The sequence below is a fragment of the Scyliorhinus torazame genome, chromosome 2 (genome assembly GCF_047496885.1).
Source record: "Scyliorhinus torazame isolate Kashiwa2021f chromosome 2, sScyTor2.1, whole genome shotgun sequence".
Lineage (NCBI taxonomy): Eukaryota > Metazoa > Chordata > Chondrichthyes > Carcharhiniformes > Scyliorhinidae > Scyliorhinus > Scyliorhinus torazame.
This window is the reverse complement of record NC_092708.1, coordinates 194,723,216-194,743,258: the sequence shown is the minus strand read 5'-3', so window position 1 is coordinate 194,743,258 and position 20,043 is coordinate 194,723,216. Positions and strand designations below refer to the sequence as shown.

General features: G+C 45.2%; 1 protein-coding gene across 2 annotated transcripts in view; it reads right to left on the bottom strand.

Annotated features, from left to right (window-relative positions):
- Positions 1–20,043, bottom strand: part of slx9 (SLX9 ribosome biogenesis factor) — a 163,063-nt gene that overhangs the window by 16,054 nt on the left and 126,966 nt on the right. The window contains exons 3-5 of one of the 2 annotated variants that reach the window (XM_072482013.1): positions 14,179–14,241; positions 12,904–13,063; positions 3,182–3,247 (exon numbers count right to left, since the gene is read on the bottom strand). In XM_072482013.1, coding sequence (XP_072338114.1) covers positions 3,182–3,247; positions 12,904–13,063; positions 14,179–14,241 — 289 coding nt within the window. Of the gene's footprint in view, positions 1–3,181; positions 3,251–12,903; positions 13,064–14,178; positions 14,242–20,043 lie in introns of both variants that reach the window. The other variant, XM_072482010.1, reaches the window with a different exon arrangement.

Below are 20,043 nucleotides of genomic sequence, written 5' to 3'. Positions count from 1 at the left end.
AGCATTCAGGTAAAGTACACTTATGCTGTTTTTTATGTCTTTGTTATGAATCCTAACACCTTGATCAGGAACTTTTCGCAATTTATTTTTCCTCTTACCCTTTCTCCTAATTTTCCTCGTCTTTGAACCCCTATCTCTACACAATAACCTGTCACGTAACCTGCTGCCTTGATCTCCATTAACCATTATACTGTCCATAGCTTTACATTTCCCTTCCCCCCAACTTGCTAGTTTAAAGTCCTTGTGACCAACCTATTTATCCCATTTGCTAGAACACTGGTCCCAGAATGGTTCAGGTGAAGACCGTCCCAACGGTACAGGCCCCTCCTGCCCGAGTACTGATGCCAATGCCCCATGAAATGGAATCCCTCTTTCCCGCACCACTCCTTTAGCCACTTGTTAACTTCTCTAATTTTCTCAACCCTATGCCAATTGGCACGTGGCTCGGGTAGTAATCCAGAGATTATAACCCTGGAGGACCTGTTCTTTAATTTAGTCCCTAGTGTTTGATAATCCCCAAACAGGTCCTCTTTCCTAGTCTTACCCATGTTGTTAGTCCCAACGTGGAGCACAACAACTGGATCCTCCCCCTCCCTCTCCAAAATCCTTTCAAGCCGACCAGAGATGTCCCTCACCCTGGCACCGGGCAGGCAACATACCATGCAGGACTCTCAATCTGGCTTACAAAGGATGCCATCAATCCCCCTAATTATAGAATCCCCTACAACTACCACTTGTCTTTTTGCTCCCCCCTCTTGAATGGCTTCGTGTACCATGGTGCAGTGGTCAGTCAACGCATCCTCCCTACAGCCCTCTTGCTCATCCACACAGGGAGCAAGTACCTCATACCTGTTGGACAAGGTCAAGGGCTGAGGCTCCTCAACTCCTAAACTCAGAATCCCCCTACCTGCCTCCCTTGCAGTCACACCACTCTGTCCCTGACCACTGCCCGAATTAACAGTACTTATTCTACCGGGTGTGACTGACTCCTGAAACAAAGCGTCCAGGTAATGTTCCCCCTCCCTGATGTGCTGCAGTGTGTGCAGCTCGGTCTCCAGCTCATCAATTCTGAGCCGAAGTTCCTCGAGCAGCCAACACTTGCTGCAGATGTGGTCACTGACGGTCTCAATGGGATCCACCAGTTCCATCATCATACAGCAACAGCACATCACCTGTCCAGCCATATTCAACTAGTTAATTAATTTAAATATTTTTAAAAAAAAATTTCTTTATAGAACCTCAAGGATAAACCCGAACACCAACAAAAACACAGCCCTCTCTCGCCACTCACCCAAACTCAGTCACTCACCTAAACTCAGATGCACTCTGTTCCAATCAGCACTCCGTGACTAAAGACTCTCCTGCCACACCTTTTGTGCACTCACCTCTCCCAGCACTGGATTCTATGGAACAACCCAGTTGAAGCAGCTATTTGAAGATATTCAGCCAGAGTCTGAAGGGGTTCTAACTAGAAACAGAATCTGTTCTGTAAAGCAAGTATTACTATATGCCCTGCAGATTTTTAAGGTGGACTGAGAGCTGCATGTTTCCTTTCTTGTTGTTTAATGGGAAATTGAGTAGTAAGTGTTAAGGGGTCATTGTAAGCTGTTCTTTTTTGGCTGTGAAGTTGTTTTTTTAAAAATTTAGAGTACCCAATTCATTTTTCCAATTAAGGAGCAATTTAGCGTGGCCAATCCACCTACCCTGCACATTTTTGGGTTGTGGGGGCGAAACCCACGCAAACACGGGGAGAATGTGCAAACCCCACACGGACAGTGACCCAGAGCCGGGATCGAACCTGGGACCTCGGCGCCGTGAGGCAGCAGCACTAACCACTGTGCCACCGTGCTGCCCTTTTAGCTGTGAAGTTAAAAATTGTATATACAAAGGAAAATAAAATCAATAAATACCAAGTCTCTTAGATACACAAGGTAGGAGGTAATGTATCCTCCATCTTTACAAATGACATGGAGTACAAGAGCTTCCAGCTGGCAAGATCATGAAGTTATTTCTCACAAATACAATGACGATCAGCTTGAAAGATATAAACACTTTGTTGGCCCTCATTCAACATACAAGAGGAAGAAGTGGTCTTTTTGTTTCAAAGGCAAAATGCGACTAATAAAGATCAAATAAATAATCAGTTTTACCTTTTAAATAAATCAAGCCAATCCTTCAATTTGGCTACAGTTTGGAATGAATTAAATAATCTAAGGACAGTACAAATTCTACATGGTTTAGAGGAAGCATCAAAACCAAACAATCTTTTCACTGTATTTTCACATTTTAAGAGAGGGAGAATGGAACACTCAAAAATACCTGCTGAATTGCTTAGACAGCATCCTTGGAGAAGGGAAACATTTATTGAATTAAGAAGCCTTCAATTTGTGAGCAACATGAACACTAACTTCAGTCCTGCTGTTCATTTATTCCTCAATTCAAATTCAGTGCTCAGAAAGCATAAAGACACAGCTGAGAAACCAAATCAAACACAGTTATGTTCTGGGCAGGAGAAGAGATCAATACACAAACAAAGAGACGGCACAGATTGGATTTATTCTTGTTTTACTACACTTCATGAACTGGACGTTGTGTAGGCAGCACACAGCCTTGGTCTTTGGCAGCATTCCCACCTCAGTCAAGAGGTTGAGGTGTTGAAGCTCTGCACCACAGTTGAGCACAAAGTCCAGGCTGATAGTCCAGTGTGCTGGGGGAGTGCTATATTGGGAGATATTATTTTTAGGGTAAGCTATTAAAACAAAGCCCCTTCCACTTGTTTATGTGGATGCAAAGAATTTCATGGCACTATTTAAGGAAGAGGAAGGGAATTCTCCAGGTGGACGAGCCAATGGTTATTCCTTAACCAATATGCCTAAAATATGTGATACATTGCTTTTGGTGGGATCCTGCTGTGTCCAATCTAGTTACATGTCTTGACTGTAGTGATTATGTTTCACAAATACTTCCTTGACCAGGACATCCTGAAGTTTGAAGTTGGAAACTGTATTGCATCAATGGAAAATCCTCCATTCTATATAATTCACAAACACTTTCTGCAAATCTGGTTAATGTGGATTAGCATTCACTGGCATAGAAGGGTTTAATAGAAACCATTCCAAAATCAGACTGGGGACATTCGAACACTGAAAAAGGTTTGATGGCACAGAACAGTGGCACTTACATCAGTTTCCGTTTTTGAGCATGACGCATCTTACTGTAATGTACTGCTCCAGGTTTCTTTTTCAAACTGCTGGAAAATAAAACAAACAATTGTTAAACAGTACAGCAATAATGAAATGAATGAAAAATCGCTTATTGTCATAAGTAGGCTTCAAATGAAGTTACTGTGAAAAGCCCCTAGTCGCCACATTCCGGCGCCTGTTCGGGGAGGCTGGTACGAATTGAACCGTGCTGCTGGTCTGCTTTCAAAGCCAGTGATTTAGCCCTGTGCTAAACAGCCCCAAATAATTGTACTTGGTAGGCAAGATATTTCTACACCGCTTTATTTAGCACCGAGGCGTCTTGCGGCTGGAATCTTGGCAAAGCTTTACAACATGAAAATCCCATGCGTAATCATAGAATCACACAGCACAGGAAACCATCTTAGCTCATCGCTTCTGGACCAACTCTTTCAAAGAGCGTATACTACACCAGTCCCCTGCGTTTTCCCTATAATCCTGCCCTCTTCAATTGTCATCCAATTTCCTCTTAAAAGTTAGAATTGAATCTACTGGGCAGCACAGTGGTGCAGTGGGTTAGCACTGCTGCCTCACAGCGCCGAGGTCCCAGGTTTGATCCCGGCTCTGGGTCACTGTCCATGTGGAGTTTGCACATTCTCCCCATTTGCGTGGGTTTTGCCCCCACAACCCAAAGATGTGTAAGGCTAGGTGGATTGGCCATGCTAAATTGTCTAAAAATGAATTGGGTACTTAATTTTTTTTTAAAGTATTGAATCTACTTCCATTATGCGGTGCATGATCATTATAAAAATAAATTTAGAATATCCAATTTTTTTTTCCAATTAAGGGGCAATTTAGCACGACCAATCCACTTACCCCACACATCTTTTGAGTTGTGTGGGTGAGACTCACGGCGAGAGAGATCTGCCAATCTCTCTCGCCGCCTCCTGTTTCCTCAGCTGGTGCGCCAACATCCTGCTGGCTTTTTCCCCATATTCATACACCGCCCCCTTCACCCTCCTCAGCTGTCCCTCTGTCTTACCTGTGGACAGGAGCCCAAATTCCAGCTGCAGTCTCTGACGCTCCTTCAGAAGCCCGTCATCTGTAGACTCCGCATACCTCCTGTCCATATGTAAAGTTTCACCTACCAGCCTGCCCAACTCCGCCCGCTCAGTCTTCTCCTGATGTGCCCGAATTGAGATGAGTTCCCCCAATAACCACTTTCAGTGCCTCCCACACCACCCTCGCCGAAACCTCACCTGCGTCATTGATCTTTATATACCTCCAAATGGCCTCCCTCACCCGCTCGCACACCCCCTCCTCCGCAAACAGCCCCACACCAACCTCCATTGCGGCCGCTGTATATATATTTACCAATACCACGGCCGTTCCCCTTCAACTTCCCACTAACCGCAACATATCTACCCTCGGGTCCGCCTCTATCTTCCCCACCTCGAACGCCACACGTTTATTGACCATGATTACCACCCCCCTCATTTTAAAGTCTAACCCTGAATGAAAAACCTGCCTAACCCATCCCTTCCTCAGCCTAATCTGATCCCCCACCTTCAAATGTGTCTCCTGCAACATGGCCACATCCGCTTTCAGTTGCCTCAAGTGCATGAACACACGGGCCCTTTTGACTGGCCCATTCAGTCCCCGAACGTTCCAAATGACCAGCCTGGTCGGGTGGCCCCCCACCCGCTCCGCCGATCAACCATAACCTCTCCTAGGCCAGTTTTCAGCCCATGTCCCGCACCTCCCCTGGCCTGCCTTCGGGCAACCACTGTCGTCAACCTTCCTCCTCCACTTTGAAAGTTCCCCTCCCCGTCAGCAGTCCAGTCCTCCGCCCACACCCAACCACCACACATCGGTCTTCAGCTCCGCCCCAATTTGCTTCCGTGAACTAGCCCTCCCAGCTAGCCTGGCGGCCCTCGCCCATGGTGCCTAGTATCCTACCTCCCACTGGTTCCCCTCCCTCCCGCTCTTCGTGCAAACAGTCGAAACAAAGGCAAGAAGCAAAAACAAACAAACAATCCCTCCCAAGGTCCGAGCACAAAGGCCACCCCTCCTCCCTTTGCAAATTACTAGATACCAGCCTAACCCTGAACCGAACAAAAACAGCAAGAAACAAGCAAACCCCCCTCCCCCCCCCGAAATAAGTCCAAAAAACACAGACCCAAAGTTTTACAAAACATAGTTCAGTTCTCCTCAGTCAAAGTTCAAGATCCTCCTTCTCTTATCAGTCTATTTCCTTCATGAAATCCGCTGCCTCCTCCGACAAGTCAAAGTACCACTCCCGGCCCCCATAGCCGGGCTGGTTACAGTAGTCCGAACTTTATGCCCTACTTGTGGAGGGCTGACTTGACCTTATTAAAGCTCACCCTCCTTTTTGCGAGCCCTGTGCCCAGGTCCTGAGACACTTGGATCTCGGCATCCTCCCACATACATCGCCTCGTCTGCCTGGCCCACCTCAATGCTTTCCTTGTCCAGGAACCGATGTAATCACACAACCATCGCCCTCAGCGACTCACCCCCCTGGGGCTTGCGCATCAGTGCCCTGTGGGCTCGATCCACCTCCAGTGGTCGATCAAAGGCACATACACACTAGCGTCCGATCCTTTGATTCCCTCAAGCAGGCCCACAAACCGAATGTTCTGCCTCGGAGAACGATTCTCCAGGTCCTCCACTTTCTCCAGCAGCCTCTTCTGCTGGTCACGCAGCATCCCAATCGCTGCGGCCATCGAGGTGGACTGGTCCTCATGCTCACCGCCAGCGCCTCCAACCTCTGGATCGCCTGACCCTGGACCACCAGTTTCGTCTCCACGCGGTCAACCACCACCTTGATCAGGTCCACCGCCCGGGTCAGGTCCACCGCCCGGGTCAGGTCCACCGCCCGGGTCAGGTCCACCGCCCGGGTCAGGTCCACCGCCCGGGTCAGGTCCACCGCCCGGGTCAGGTCCACCGCCCGGGTCAGGTCCACCGCCCGGGTCAGGTCCTCCACATTCTCCTTCCGTTGTTGGGAGAACTTCTCATTTAAGCTCACCAAGTGGTCCATCGACCACGGAGCTGACGGGTCCGACCCTGTTCATCCGCCATCTCCACGTACGCTACTACTCCCTTTCTCTACAAATTTCCTGTAACAATCCGACTTAAAAGCCTCACAATGAGAGGGAGCTGCCAAATCATAGAATGTACAGTGCAGAAGGAAGCCATTCGGCCCATCGAGTCTGCACCGGCTCTCGGAAAGAGCACCCTACCCAAGATCAACACCTCCACCCTAGCCCCATAACCCAGTAACCCCACCCAACACTAAGGGCAATTTTGGACACGAAGGGCAATTTATCATGGCCAATCCACCTAACCTGCACAACTTTGGACTGTGGGAGGAAACCGGAGCACCAGGAGGAAACCCACGCACACACGGGGAGGATGTGCAGACTCCGCACAGACAGTGACCCAAGCCGGAATCAAACCTGGGATCCTGGAGCTGTGAAGCAATTGTGCTATCCACAATGCTACCGTGCAGCCCGTGTGCGACCGTTCACTCCATGGTCGCCACCGGAAGTCCGAAGCCCACACCTTTACACTATCCCCATAACACAGTAACCCTACCTCACATTTTTGGACACCAAGGGCATTTAGCACAGCCATTCCACCTAACCTGCACATCTTTGGACTGTGGGAGGAAAGCCACAGAGATACGGGGAGAATATGCAGCCTCCACACAGTGACCCAAGCCAGGAATCGAATTCTGGAGCTGTGAAGCAATTGTGCTAACCACTGTGCTACCGTCCTTATCTTTTTTTTTTTAAATTTAGAATAATCAATTCATTTTTCCAATTAAGGGACAATTTAGCGTGGCCAATCCACCTACCCTGCACATCTTTGGGTTGTGGGGGCGAAACCCACGTAAACACGGAGAGAATGTGCAAACTCCACATGGACAGTGACCCAGAGCCGGGATCGAACCTGGGACCTTGACGCCATGAGGCAGCAGTGCTAACCACTGCGCCACCATGCTGCCCACATATTTCCTTTTCGGCGATAGATCAGTTTCTCTGCAGTAGGATACTCTTCCATTTACTTCTATCATCCTCTTCGGCACCAAAATAAAGATAGCACCCCCCGTGTCAGATCAGAAAGTCTTTAGCTCCCCTGGATTACATTTTACTGTCCATTGACCTCCTGCCAGCTGCAAAACAGTTTCTCCTACTTAATGTGTCTCAACCCCTCAATTTTGAAAACCTCTATTAAAATTCCCACCCTCTCATGGAGCATTCCTTCTCTGGTAATCTTGTAGCAGGTCAAAGTAGACATATTGGTATAAACAGATTATCTGCTTGGTTTGACCATAAATATGGGCTTGCAGCACCTTGGCAGCCACATTTGTGACCTGCTATCCATTAAAACCCAAAACCAGAATCTTTAAGGATTTACAAATTCTGTTACTATGACGATAAGCTTCATTTCACTTCAGTTTATTAACTATATCTATTTGAAATTAAGATGGGAAATCAGTAGAATTCCTCCAGTACAACTGAAATTTGAATCTTTGCAAAAATCTCTTTCAAAATAAAAACACTTGGAATGTTTGTAACCAGTATTTAACATTTCCATCAGAGTCTGCACATTCCAACACAACTCTACTATTTGCAGACCATGTTCAGGTGGGAGCAAGAACAACATGACAGACCCCCAGGAGTGACTCAGCCCTTATCAACCCCACAGAAAATGAAAGGAAGAACAAGGACATACGGACTGCTTCTTCAACAATCAAAGCTGAACAGAATCCTGCTCCAGAAGGAATATGGCCATGATCTCAAGCACCAATTTACGACCCACACCTTCATGTCAAACTCTTCTGCTTTCTTGAGGTTCTCTCCAACAGATTTACAAACAGCTAATTATGCACATGGAGACCCCATGGCTACATGCATACAAAATAAATGTCGTCAATTAAACTAGATGAAAAGCAATGCATCACACTCCAAGATTAACTGGATTTTATTTAATAACAATTCTAAAAATAACCTAAGAGAAATCAATCTCTATGAAATTAGATTTATTCACTGGAAGTATTTTGGCCTCGGTCATGCAGTAATAACGTTTGTACAATGTTGTTTATACAATAAATCTCCAAAACCAGGGCACTGCTTTTTCCAAAGTCGTTCTTCACGTTTTTGTCTTTGCATGTGTCAGAGAAAGTGGGTTGAGAGGAGGGGAGAATGCAGCGGATCCATATTCTCTGGTATATAGCTAGGCATATACATCAAGGTTGTCAAGTTTTACGATCCCCGCTGATGTTACCACTGGACAGTCAGATCCCAGAATAGTACCCTCGTTCAATAGATTGTAACTTTTCTTTTTTGTTTATAGATGTGGATGAACAGTCACAGGACTGCCAATCAACTTTTAACAAAAGCATAAAATATTTATTAAAAATGGAAAGATTGAGAACAATACAATACTCCTTCACCCCACCTGTAACTTCACAGACCTACATGGATTTTTTAAAAGGATAACACTAAGTGTTATGGGCGAGGCATTTTCAGAACCCCAAAATGTATCATGGAGTTCAACCAACCTCTCCCTTTAATGGATTTGTTGCTTTTCCTAGCACACGGCTTTTTCCCTACGTGTGGGATTACAATTATGGACACGTGGGTTTTTAAACACAAAACACTGTTTATTCCATGAACTCAACTTAACATCTTAAATAAACATTGGATCTCTTAACACCCCTTACTTCAAAGATAACTCAGAAAATATTGCAACTGTAAATAACTCCTTAAAATGTTCCTTCAAACTGCCAAGAGACTTAATAACGTTAAACAAAATCACATCAGGTTAAAGGATATATATATTTTCTGTAGAATGGCAGAGATATATTAGCTTGGTTGACTTCAGCTCCAGCACCTTGCTTTCTTCCTGCAGCTCTCCGGAAACACACAGACACACCAAAGGTTTGAGGTATTTCTCAAACCTGACTTTCTCCGTTCAAGCAGATCACAGCAAAACAGAACGTCTCAAACTGCTGTCTCAAACTGGCTTTCTACTTTTAAACTGCTCTCAGCAAAACCAGCCAGGCACTTTTTAACTGCTCTCAGCAAAACCAGCCAGGCACTTTTCAAACTGCAAAACCAAACTGCAAAATGGCTGAACTGAGCTGAGCTCCACCCACTCTAAGACATCACTGTTTTCTTAAAGGTACATTGCTTAAACATCCAGTTCTTAAAGGCACGCTCGCATGACACAAGTTACAAACTATATACACCATTAAACGCTCTCGGAAGTACACTGTCCACATAAACAAACAGGCCAACTGTGGTCAGACACACCACACTCTGAAACCAAGTGACAGATGTCACCCAATAGAATTTCTTTTTTTATAAAATAATTTTTATTAAAGGTTTTCATAAAATATCAATAACAAAATGAGAAAGAAAAAGAACCCAACAGGGTTAAGTACAAAACACAATCTAAAAAAGCAACCCCCAAACCCCACCCCCTGTACCTAAATAATAAATTAACATTAACACCCCGACTTAAGACAACAGGTGTACACACCCCCTCAGACCCTCCAGTGTAAATAACAAACAAAAATAAAGTAACCCCCCCCCCCCCCTCCGAGCTGCTGCTGCCATTGACCAATGTCTATCGTTCTGCCACAAAGTCTAAGAACGGTTGCCACCGCCTAAAGAACCCTTGTACCGAACCTCTCAAGGTGAATTTCACCCTCTCCAATTTAATGAACCCTGCCATATCGCTGATCCAGGATTCCACGGTTGTGGGCCTTGCATCTTTCCACTGAAGGAGAATCCTTCGCCGGGCTACCAGGGACGCAAAGGCCAGAATTCCGGCCTCTTTCGCCTCCTGCACTCCCGGCTCCTCTGCCACCCCAAATATTGCGAGCCCCCAGCCTGGTTTGACCCTGGATCCTACCACCCTCGACACCGTCCTCGCTACTCCCTTCCAAAATTCCTCTAGCGCTGGGCATGCCCAGAACATATGGGTGTGATTTGCTGTGCTCCCTGAGCACCTAACACACCTGCCCTCACCCCCAAAGAACCTGCTCATCCTTGTCCCGGTCATGTGTGCCCTGTGCAGCATCTTAAACTGTATGAGGCTGAGCCTCGCGCACAAAAAGGAAGAGTTGACCCTCCCTAGGGCATCTGCCCACGTCCCCTCTTCGATCTCCTCTCCCAACTCCTCTTCCCACTTACCTTTCAACTCCACCACCGAGGCCTCCTCCTCCTGCATCACCTGGTAAGTTTCCGAGATCTTCCCCACTCCCCACTCTCCTCCTCTCTTCCCTTCCCCCCCCCCCCCCCCCCGAGAGCACCCTGTCCTGTACTGTGTGTGGCAGTAGCCGTGGGAATTCCACCACCTGCCGTCTGGTAAACGCCCTTACCTGTAAGTACCTAAAGGTGTTCCCCGGGGGGAGCCCGTACTTCTCCTCCAGCTCACCCAAGCTCGCAAACTTCCCGTCCACAAACAGGTCCCCCAACTTTCGTATCCCTGCCCTGTGCCACCCCGAAAACCCTCCACCTGTTTTTCCTGGGGCGAACCGGTGGTTCCCCAGTAATGGGGTCCACGCCGAGGCCCTAACATCCCCCCTATGCCGCCTCCACTGCCCCCAAATTTTGAGGGCCGCCACCACCACCGGGCTCGTGGTATACCTCCTTGGAGGGAGCGGCAGCGACGCCGTTGCCAGCGCCCCCAGACTCGTACCCACACAGGACGCCGTCTCCAGCCTCTTCCATGCACCCCAATAGAATTGTCACGCTGTGAGCCAACTGGTCTCACTGGAGCTCTGACTTCCACACGTGTCTTTCTAAACTCCACTCTCAAAGAAACACACCTTGGAACCTTCTCCCAAGTAATGCTTTCTCACTGATGCCTTCACCATAAGACCATAAGACATCGGAGCAGAATTAGGCCACTTGGCCCATCGAGTCTGCTCCACCATTCAATCATAGCTGATATTTTTCTCATTCCCATTCTTCTGCCTTCTCCCCATAACCCCTGATTGATCAAAAACCTATATATCTCTGTTTTAAAGACACTCAGTGATTTGGCCTCCTCCAAAGATCCACTTACAGGATTTCAATCTCTCCTGTCAGTAGTCAAGCTTCCACACCATCACTCAGGTACCCAACCATTCCACAGGCTGTATTAAAGAGTTACCAAGCCTAGGGCTATTTCAGATATCTGGCTTTTCGCTAGCTGACCTTAAGAGGTCTGCACCTTTCAGCTGCTAAATCTGCTCATGCCTGATGTCATCCTGAAATTTCTGGAAGCTTCTAAATTTCCTGAACACGGGACATATTCAAGTATTGGAGGGAGTCATAAAATTCTACAGCACGGAAAGAGGCCTTCAGCTCATCGTGTCTGTGCCAGCTATCCAGCACCTACCTACTCTAAACCCATTTTCCAGCACTTGGCCCGTGGCCTTGCATGCTGTGGCATTTCAAGTGCTCATCTAAATGCTTCTTAAATGCTGGGAGGGTTCCCACCTCCAGCACCCTTTCAGGCAGTGAGTTCCCGATTCCCACCACCCTCTGGGTGAAATGGTTTTAGTGCAGAAGAGAGAGACAAGCTGATTCCTGGCCTTAGATGTACGAGAAATGATGGACTTTCAGCCATGAACGAGAGTAAATAGTATGGAAAATTCAAGTCTGCAAAATTCAATTCAATTGTGAGAATAGGCCATGGCAAGAAAGGAAATTCTTAATCCAAAAAGAGTGATCAATAGATGGAGTGGACTCCAGGGTAAAATACTCAAGGCCAAAATCCTGGGATCATACGAACTAGGAGGAGTAGTTCACTCAACCCTTCGAGCCTGATCTCACTGGAACCTCCTGCCAACCAACCCCCCCCCCGCCCAGTAACCTTCACCCCCCTTGTGTATCAGGAATCTATCTCTCTGTGCACTAAAAATATTCAAAGACTCTTTTTCCACTGCTTTTTGGGGTAATGGAGTTCCAAAGACACTCAACCCTCAAGAGAGAAAAAAATATTTAAATTTCTGCCTTAAAGGGGCGGCCCCTTGCTTTTAAACAGCGACCCCTAGTTCTAGATTCTCCAAAATGGGGATCCTGCATTCAGGTGGGCTAATTCCCTCAAGTTAAGAAGATTAACGGGTAACCTAATTTGGTTGTTCAAAATGACTGAAGGATTTGATCGGGTAAATAGAGAAAAAGATTTCCTCTGGTGGGAGAAGTCCAAGGGTGCAAACTTAAAATTAGAGCTCGGCTTTTCAGGGCCGACGTCAGGAAACATTTCCTCACAAAAAGGTGCAATGGAAATCTGACCCCTCCCCAGAGTCCCCCAAAAGTTGCTTGGGGAGAATCGAAAATGTCAACACTGAGCCGGGTGGATATTTGTAATGCTTGGGTAGTGAGGAATGTCGGACAAGGTGCACAGATGGAATTAAGCATCACATCAACCATGATCCAGACCTCAGAGATCCAGTGTTCCATACCTGCTCATACAATTTATCTTCTTGCTTTCTAATTATCTTGTAATCCAGTGACAAATACACAAACATAGATGGGTTGGTGATGGCAGCAGATACTAATGTCACAGTCTATTATAAAAGGACACACAGACAGTATGGACAAACCATATTAAAAAGGGAGTAAAACAGAATTTAAAAGACAAATCACACTCGGAATAATGAACAAGCACAACGGTGTATTCAAATCATGTCAGTTAGTACCTTTTTGATTTATTAGCCACAGATACATTGCTGGCACTGAGCAAATCTGTCAGTTCCGGCAGTGCATCAGCAAGTGGCTGCATGTCTCCCACTACAGGGGTGGCTCTGCGTTTCTTTTGGGCTTTCTTCTTCCGTTCCACTAGTTTGATCAGCTCAATTTCTGCAAGATAGAAGCCAGAGTTTAAGACTACCTTCTGGTGGTCGATTTCTTTTCATATTGTTGGAGTACAAATTTAAGTCCACAAGCTGTGGGGGAGTAATGTTCTAATTCTCTCTATGCTATATACCATCAACCATTGGATCCATGTTTTGGGAAGCTGAAACTGTCTGTTACTTCCCCCTACTACATTTCATACATACCCAGTTGGTAGCGCAAACGTTTAAGTGACTTCTAGTATTCAAAATATTCTGTGTAAATTGGACAGCCTACTCAAAACAGAAAATGTTGTGCTTTCCCTATCTTTGTTTTGCACAGGGTGGAACATAAACACCAGCACAGAGTGGTTGGGCCAAATGGCCTGTTTCTGTGCTGTATATCTGACGTAATACAATACGAGAGGAGTGGGCCATTTTGCCCATTTGAGGCTGCTCTGCCATTCAATTAGATCATGGCTGATCTTCTGCCTCTTACATATCTCATATCCCTAGACCTCCTTGTGTCAAGGGTGTCTGTTCAGCCAACACCTGAGCACCCACAGTTGTCTTCAGTACAAATTTCCAAAGGTTCACAACCCTTCTTCTGAGTGAAGGAATTTCTCATCTCAGTCCTAAAAACCAAACTCTTATTCTGAGCCTGGGACCTGCCCTAGTCTACTAAATCTCTCCTCATTCAGACAATCCCCTCATCCTAGGAATCAAACTCATCATTCTTCATTGCACTCCAACAAAGTAGTATGTCCTTCGTTGGGTAAGGAGTCTTCAACAGATCCATGCAACACGAATGGTATACATTTAAAAAGGTGGTGTACATCTATTCATTTATAAAATAAAGCTTCCGTACATCCCTTTTGTTTTTGCATTTAATCTTTGATCGACGTGTATTACAAAAAATGTTTTCAAATAAATTTAGAGTACCCAATTATTTTTTCCAATGAAGGGGCAATTTAGCGTGGCCAATTCATCTAACCTGCACATCTTTGGGTTGTGGGGGTGAAACCCACGCAGATACGAGGAAAATGTGCAAACTCCACACAGACAGTGGCCCCGTAAAATTGAACAGGCAGCTTTGAAAGCATTAGCATTAGTCAAAGATGTGATATACTGGGTGGTACTCACTCTGAAGCCATCGGTCATGTCGTTGTTTTAGTTTCTCTTTCTTGGTCAGCTGAAGCTTGTTACCTGCAGAAGAAAACCAGGCAGTGTAACATCAGATGCACAAAAACAAATGATTAAAATAATTGGCAGCACGACTGGAAATAAAAGAGTGACACCGATAGCCATGACCATATCAAACATTTACTGCACTGCATGGTTCATCAAGTCACAATGACTTGGTGGTCTTGACAAGGTGCAGTGTGCAGCGATCTTTTTGCAGCTTGCCATTGGTCACAGCCATTTTAATAAAATCAAGAGATTTTGCAAACAAGTTTGTTCTTCTGGTTATTTACAGTACCACAGTCTAAGCGACAAAACCCACCACCAACATTTCAGTCTCAATATGCCTGAAGTAACCGATTATTTTTTTTTTCAAATTTTATTTTATGAAGAGTACCCAGTTCAATTTTTCCAATTATGGGGCAATTTAGTGTGGCCAATCCACCGACCCGGCACATCTTTGGGTTGTGGGGACGAAGCCCACACAAACACAGCCCACACAAACACGGGGAGAATGTGCAAACTCCACACAGTGACCCAGAGCTGGGATCGAACCTGGGACCTCGGCGCCATAAGGCAGCGGTGCTAACCACTGTGCCTCCGTGCTGCCCTCCGGAGTAACCGATTAGAGGGCAATTGGAGTACTGTATTCCGTTTTGGACACTCTTGCAGGGGGTGCAATGTAGGTTCACCAGAATGATACCGGATGTAACAGAAGTTAAATTATGAGGACAGGCTGCAAAGATCAGCTTTGTATTCTGGTGAGCACAAGAGGATTAAAGGGGGATCTAATCAAGGTGTTTATGATTAAAGGATTTGGCAGGATACAAGGGAAGAAACGATGTCCTTCGATGGGAGGTTGTCAAACAATGAGGCAGAGCCTTAAAATTAGAGCTAGGCCATTCAGGAGTGATGTTCAAGAAGCTGTTCTTCAAGATAGAGGAACTCTGGAACTCTCTCCCGCCAAAAACTGTTAAGGCTGAAGGTCTAATGACAATTCCTAAACTGAGGTTAATAGATTTTTAGGTATGGTATTAAGGATTAAGTATGGCAGATATGAAATTAAGATACAGATCAGCCATGATCTAACTGAATGGTGGATCAAGTTCAAGGGGCTGAATCGTCTATTCTCCTATCCTTACAATAGTGACTCAAGTCCCAAGAGTCAGGTCAGTAACTTAATTCCTTTTTAAAAAGGGGAAAAGATTACTTGGTCCTGCAATTTAGCTCTCAAATTTGACTGCAGGTTTAGCACTGGAAACCCACAGTTGCTTCACAGCGTCAGGGTCCCGGTTTCGATTCCTGGCTCGGGTCACTGCCTGTGCGAAGTCTGCACGTTCTCCCCATGTCTGCACGAGTTTCCTCCGATTGTTCCAGTTTCATCCCACAAGTCCCGAATGACGCGCTTGTTAGGTGAATTGGACACTCTGAATTCTCCCTCTGTGTACCCGAACAGGTGGCGACTAGGGGATTTTCAAAGTAACTTCATCGCAGTGTTAATGTAAGCCTACTTGTGACACTAATATAGATTATTACAAATGTTCCAACTACTGTCCTCGAAGTATTATACAACACATACCAATATGCACTTGAAGCAATGAAGAACGTGCTCGGGGGTCACTGCCTACAGTACACAATATGTTCTAAATGGAAATTTAGAACTGACCCAAACATTCATCAGGCTGCCGATAACATTGAGAGAACCATGTATTCTTTTTTCTTCATAAGGAACAATAAATACGTCAATAATGCTTTAAAGCATCATAACAATCAGGGGGAAATTTAAAGTAAACCACAAAAAAAACCTTATCTAAAATTTGGCCACGTATTGAATGCTGGAACTCTCCATTAAGCCTTCAGCAGGTAGATGCAACTTGACCAATGAATTGTGTATGTTAAGGAGTCAAAGGCTCGTGGAAACCAACTGCTTTGAAGAAAGGCAATATAGTTCTGGGGTTCTCATTTGTCAGAGATTCCATCGCGTTTAACTGAAAATTATAAATAAAATTCCAATTGATGATTCAGCGACTACTTAAAGGAGCAGCAAAGCAAGGGAGAGTTGTTTTCAGGAGATAAGTATGCCCGATATGGAAAATAATCTCCAAACTGTGCAGGTACTCGGATTTTGGGTGCTGATAACATAGATCCTGATATTTATGGGAATGTGGGGGAGGGAGCATGGCTGAAGGCAATCACTGACTGGGAAAATCAGATATATGGAAACAACAGAGGGCCTGCCAGATTCAATGCCTTCCCGAACTCCCTCGGTGCGGGGGGAGGGGGGTGGGAATGGTTCAATTGGGGTGGTATTGGCGGAGTGAGAAGAAGGAATGTAGAAGCAAGATACTGACTCATTAGAGCAGAGGAGTGGAAAGTGGGGCTGGGTGGTCAGTTAATCATTGGGAGGGTGGCAGTTTGTAGCAGGTTAGCTTGGGGGAGTGGGGGGGGGGGGGGGGGGGGTGGGGGTGGTGGGCGGGGAGACCAGCTCTACTCCTCCTGCTGGAGAAGGATGGAATCCCAGCCAAACTGCTCAAGCATGGAAAGTCCCATCTATTCCAATAATTTTATGATCTTCCCCTTTCAACTGGAAAGTAGGCATCACAGGACATGGCACCTGAGCTGACACCTAACTCATGATTTAGAGGTGTTTGGTGCAACTTCCTTGCTTTTGAACTCCGCACCTCTACTTATGGAGCGAAGGACACCATATGCTTTTTGAAAGCTTCATGTGTGTGGACAGAGACCCAATTTTCTTCAAAAATGTATCACTTCCAAAATTCTTGCGTGAGCTCCGCTAATTTAGGGCTGTCTTCTTGGCCCATTCAGCCTGGTGTGCAGTTCCAGCTCCAGAACCTGGAAAACGGTATGACAGACCAGACGAGAGTCAATGGAGCCAGAAAATCTAATTACCAGCCGCATACTGTTGAGCAAGGAACTAAATGGCGAACAGGAAGATAACCCATTTTAGGTCAGAATGTGTTTTTGCTCCTTTTTAAGTTTAGGTGGCAGGGAGAGAGGTACTTAAAAGTATCCAACCATAAATGTTGAAACTAAAATTAAAAAGTCACAAACATGCAAGCCACAGAAGCGCTTTTCACAAAAGCAAAGCTTTCTGGAAATGAGGAAGGACACATTGATTTATGTCTCCAATACAATGGCAGGCAGAACAACATAATTACTGTTGACACACTGGCATGTAGCCCTGCTTGCCAAATAAATTTGAGCACCTTGCCAATTCTTGATATAAAGAACATGAGAATACATTTGGGTGCTTGGGTTTTACAATGAGTATTGAATTCTATTCAGCATCTTTTTGCAATCCGGACCAATCCAAGAGGCAATCAAACGAGAGCAAGAGAGAGAAAAACGATAGCTGAGCTGCCTGACTAATCATCACATTACAATCACTGTTACTATAGAAACCATCCCAGCACTAATTTTAACCCTCCAAGTACATCTCTGCCCTAATTTGAGTCATAGGTCGAAATATTGCAGAGTAAAAGTAGCTCAAGTCACAATTTGAATGATCAATATTGTCAAAATCTACAGAAAGGGTTTTTATCCCTTTTTCAGAACCTAGATTTTATTTGATCCTCCAGCTCAAAGCAATTCAAAGAGAATTCTGCCTTAACATGTCTGTGGCCCACTTCCAGTCTTGCTGGCCCTGACTTCATTCCCCGAGCATTCTTCCCCTGGCTCCAGGCCAGGGACTCTGTTGCCCCGTTCTCCAGTCTCTATTCAGTCTGATTTTCTAATCAAAATTTAAATTGTCCAATTTCTAACATATTTGAGAGGGAAATTGATGTGCGCTCCAAGCACAAGCCTTGCCCATAACATGGGGCAGGATGCACCATCTCCACTGTAGAAACGGCAGTGACATATTTGCATCATAGTGCTAACACGCAGAGAAAAATGCAGGCAATCTTCTGAGATTCTCAGTTTTATTTTTATTTCTACTTTTCAACATTAGAAATATATAAACAGTTATTTCAATTATAATGGGTGTGGGTTTGGAAAGCAGTACAGGTCTTTCATTTCTATGTGACCTCAATAACCTGATTTTGCTCCAGGCAACACTGAATTATGTTCTGTTGTTCAGCCAAACACACCATAAAAGGCCACACTCTGCTGCTGTAGCAATGAGGTCATATAAAGTACCTGTTATTACTAATAGCGGATTTAGAAAATGACAAATTGAGGTTTCAGTTGGCTCAAAGATTATCAACCTGCTGTTTGCTATTACGAGGCCCTCAGATTTTGGATTCCAATTTGGCACTGGAGTCAATGAGACTCTTTTGGGGATTAAACATTTATTCAGACAGTCCACTATCCTTTAAAATGGTCACAGATCTCACAGCCCAAATCCCTTAAATTATCCAGCTATCACAGAGAGAAAGGAAGAAAAAGTATTGGATGGACGCAAAAAGCAAGCGTTAGATATCACCGACCGAACAATAAAGCAACAGTGCTGGGAACTCAGACTGTGGGCCAAAGATGCACTTTGTTGCAGGGAATGTCGTAGGAAATAGAAATAGATCATCCATTCTGTTCACTCACAGCTCAGTGTCTGAGTCGGAAGTTGCAGTCTACAGCCTCAGTCCATGGACACGAGCACAAAATATAGCCTGACACCCCACTGACTTTGTTAAACTAAGGTTTCATCTCCCTCCTAGATGGATGTGTAGGATCCCAATCATTTGAACAGCCAGGGTGTGCACCCTAGTGGTCTGCCCAATGTTTCTCCACCAATCAACAACAGATTATATTGATTTATTACAATTCTGTTATGGGATCTTGCTGTATATAAACTGCTGCAGCATTTCGATATCCAACAGTGACTGCATTTCACAAAGTACACCAGTGACTGCAAAGCACTGAGACATACTGCCTGTCTTGAAAGATGCCACATTAATGATCTTTTTTCTTTCACTTCAGAATGCTACACATTTAAGCGAATAAAAGAGGTTCAATTAAACACTGCAGCACATAAAGACGCTATGAAAACATGTCACGCTCAAAGTTTATGTTGAAAAGTTTATAGAATTGATTTACTAGTTTGCAACTAAACCCATAATACTGGCAAAGTCACAAATAAATCTATACATCCCACTGCAGCAATAAGTCATGGGCTCTTTCAACATATTTGACAAATTGTAAACAAGGAATAATATATGGTATGAATCACACAAAAATCGGCTTAAGACCATAAGACATAGGAGCGGAAGTAAGGCCATTCGGCCCATCGAGTCCACTCCACCATTCAATCATGGCTGATTTCAACTCCATTTACCCACTCTCTCTCCATAGCCCTTAATTCCTCGAGAAATCAAGAATTTATCAACTTCTGTCTTAAAGACACTCAACGTCCCGGCCTCCACCGCCCTCTGTGGCAATGAATTCCACAGACCCATCACTCTCTGGCTGAAGAAATTTCTCCTCATCTCTGTTCTAAAGTGACTCCCTTTTATTCTAAGGCTGTGCCCCCGGGTCCTAGTCTCCCCTGCTAATGGAAACAACTTCCCTACGTCCACCCTATCTAAGCCATTCATTATCTTGTAAGTTTCTATTAGATCTCCCCTCAACCTCCTAAACTCCAATGAATATAATCCCAGGATCCTCAGACGTTCATCGTATGTTAGGCCTACCATGCCTGGGATCATCCGTGTGAATCTCCGCTGGACCCACTCCAGTGCCAGTATGTCCTTCCTGAGGTGTGGGGCCCAAAATTGCTCACAGAATTCTAAATGGGGCCTAACGAATGCTTTATAAAGCTTCAGAAGTACATCCCAGCTTTTATATTCCAAGCCTCTTGAGATGAATGACAAC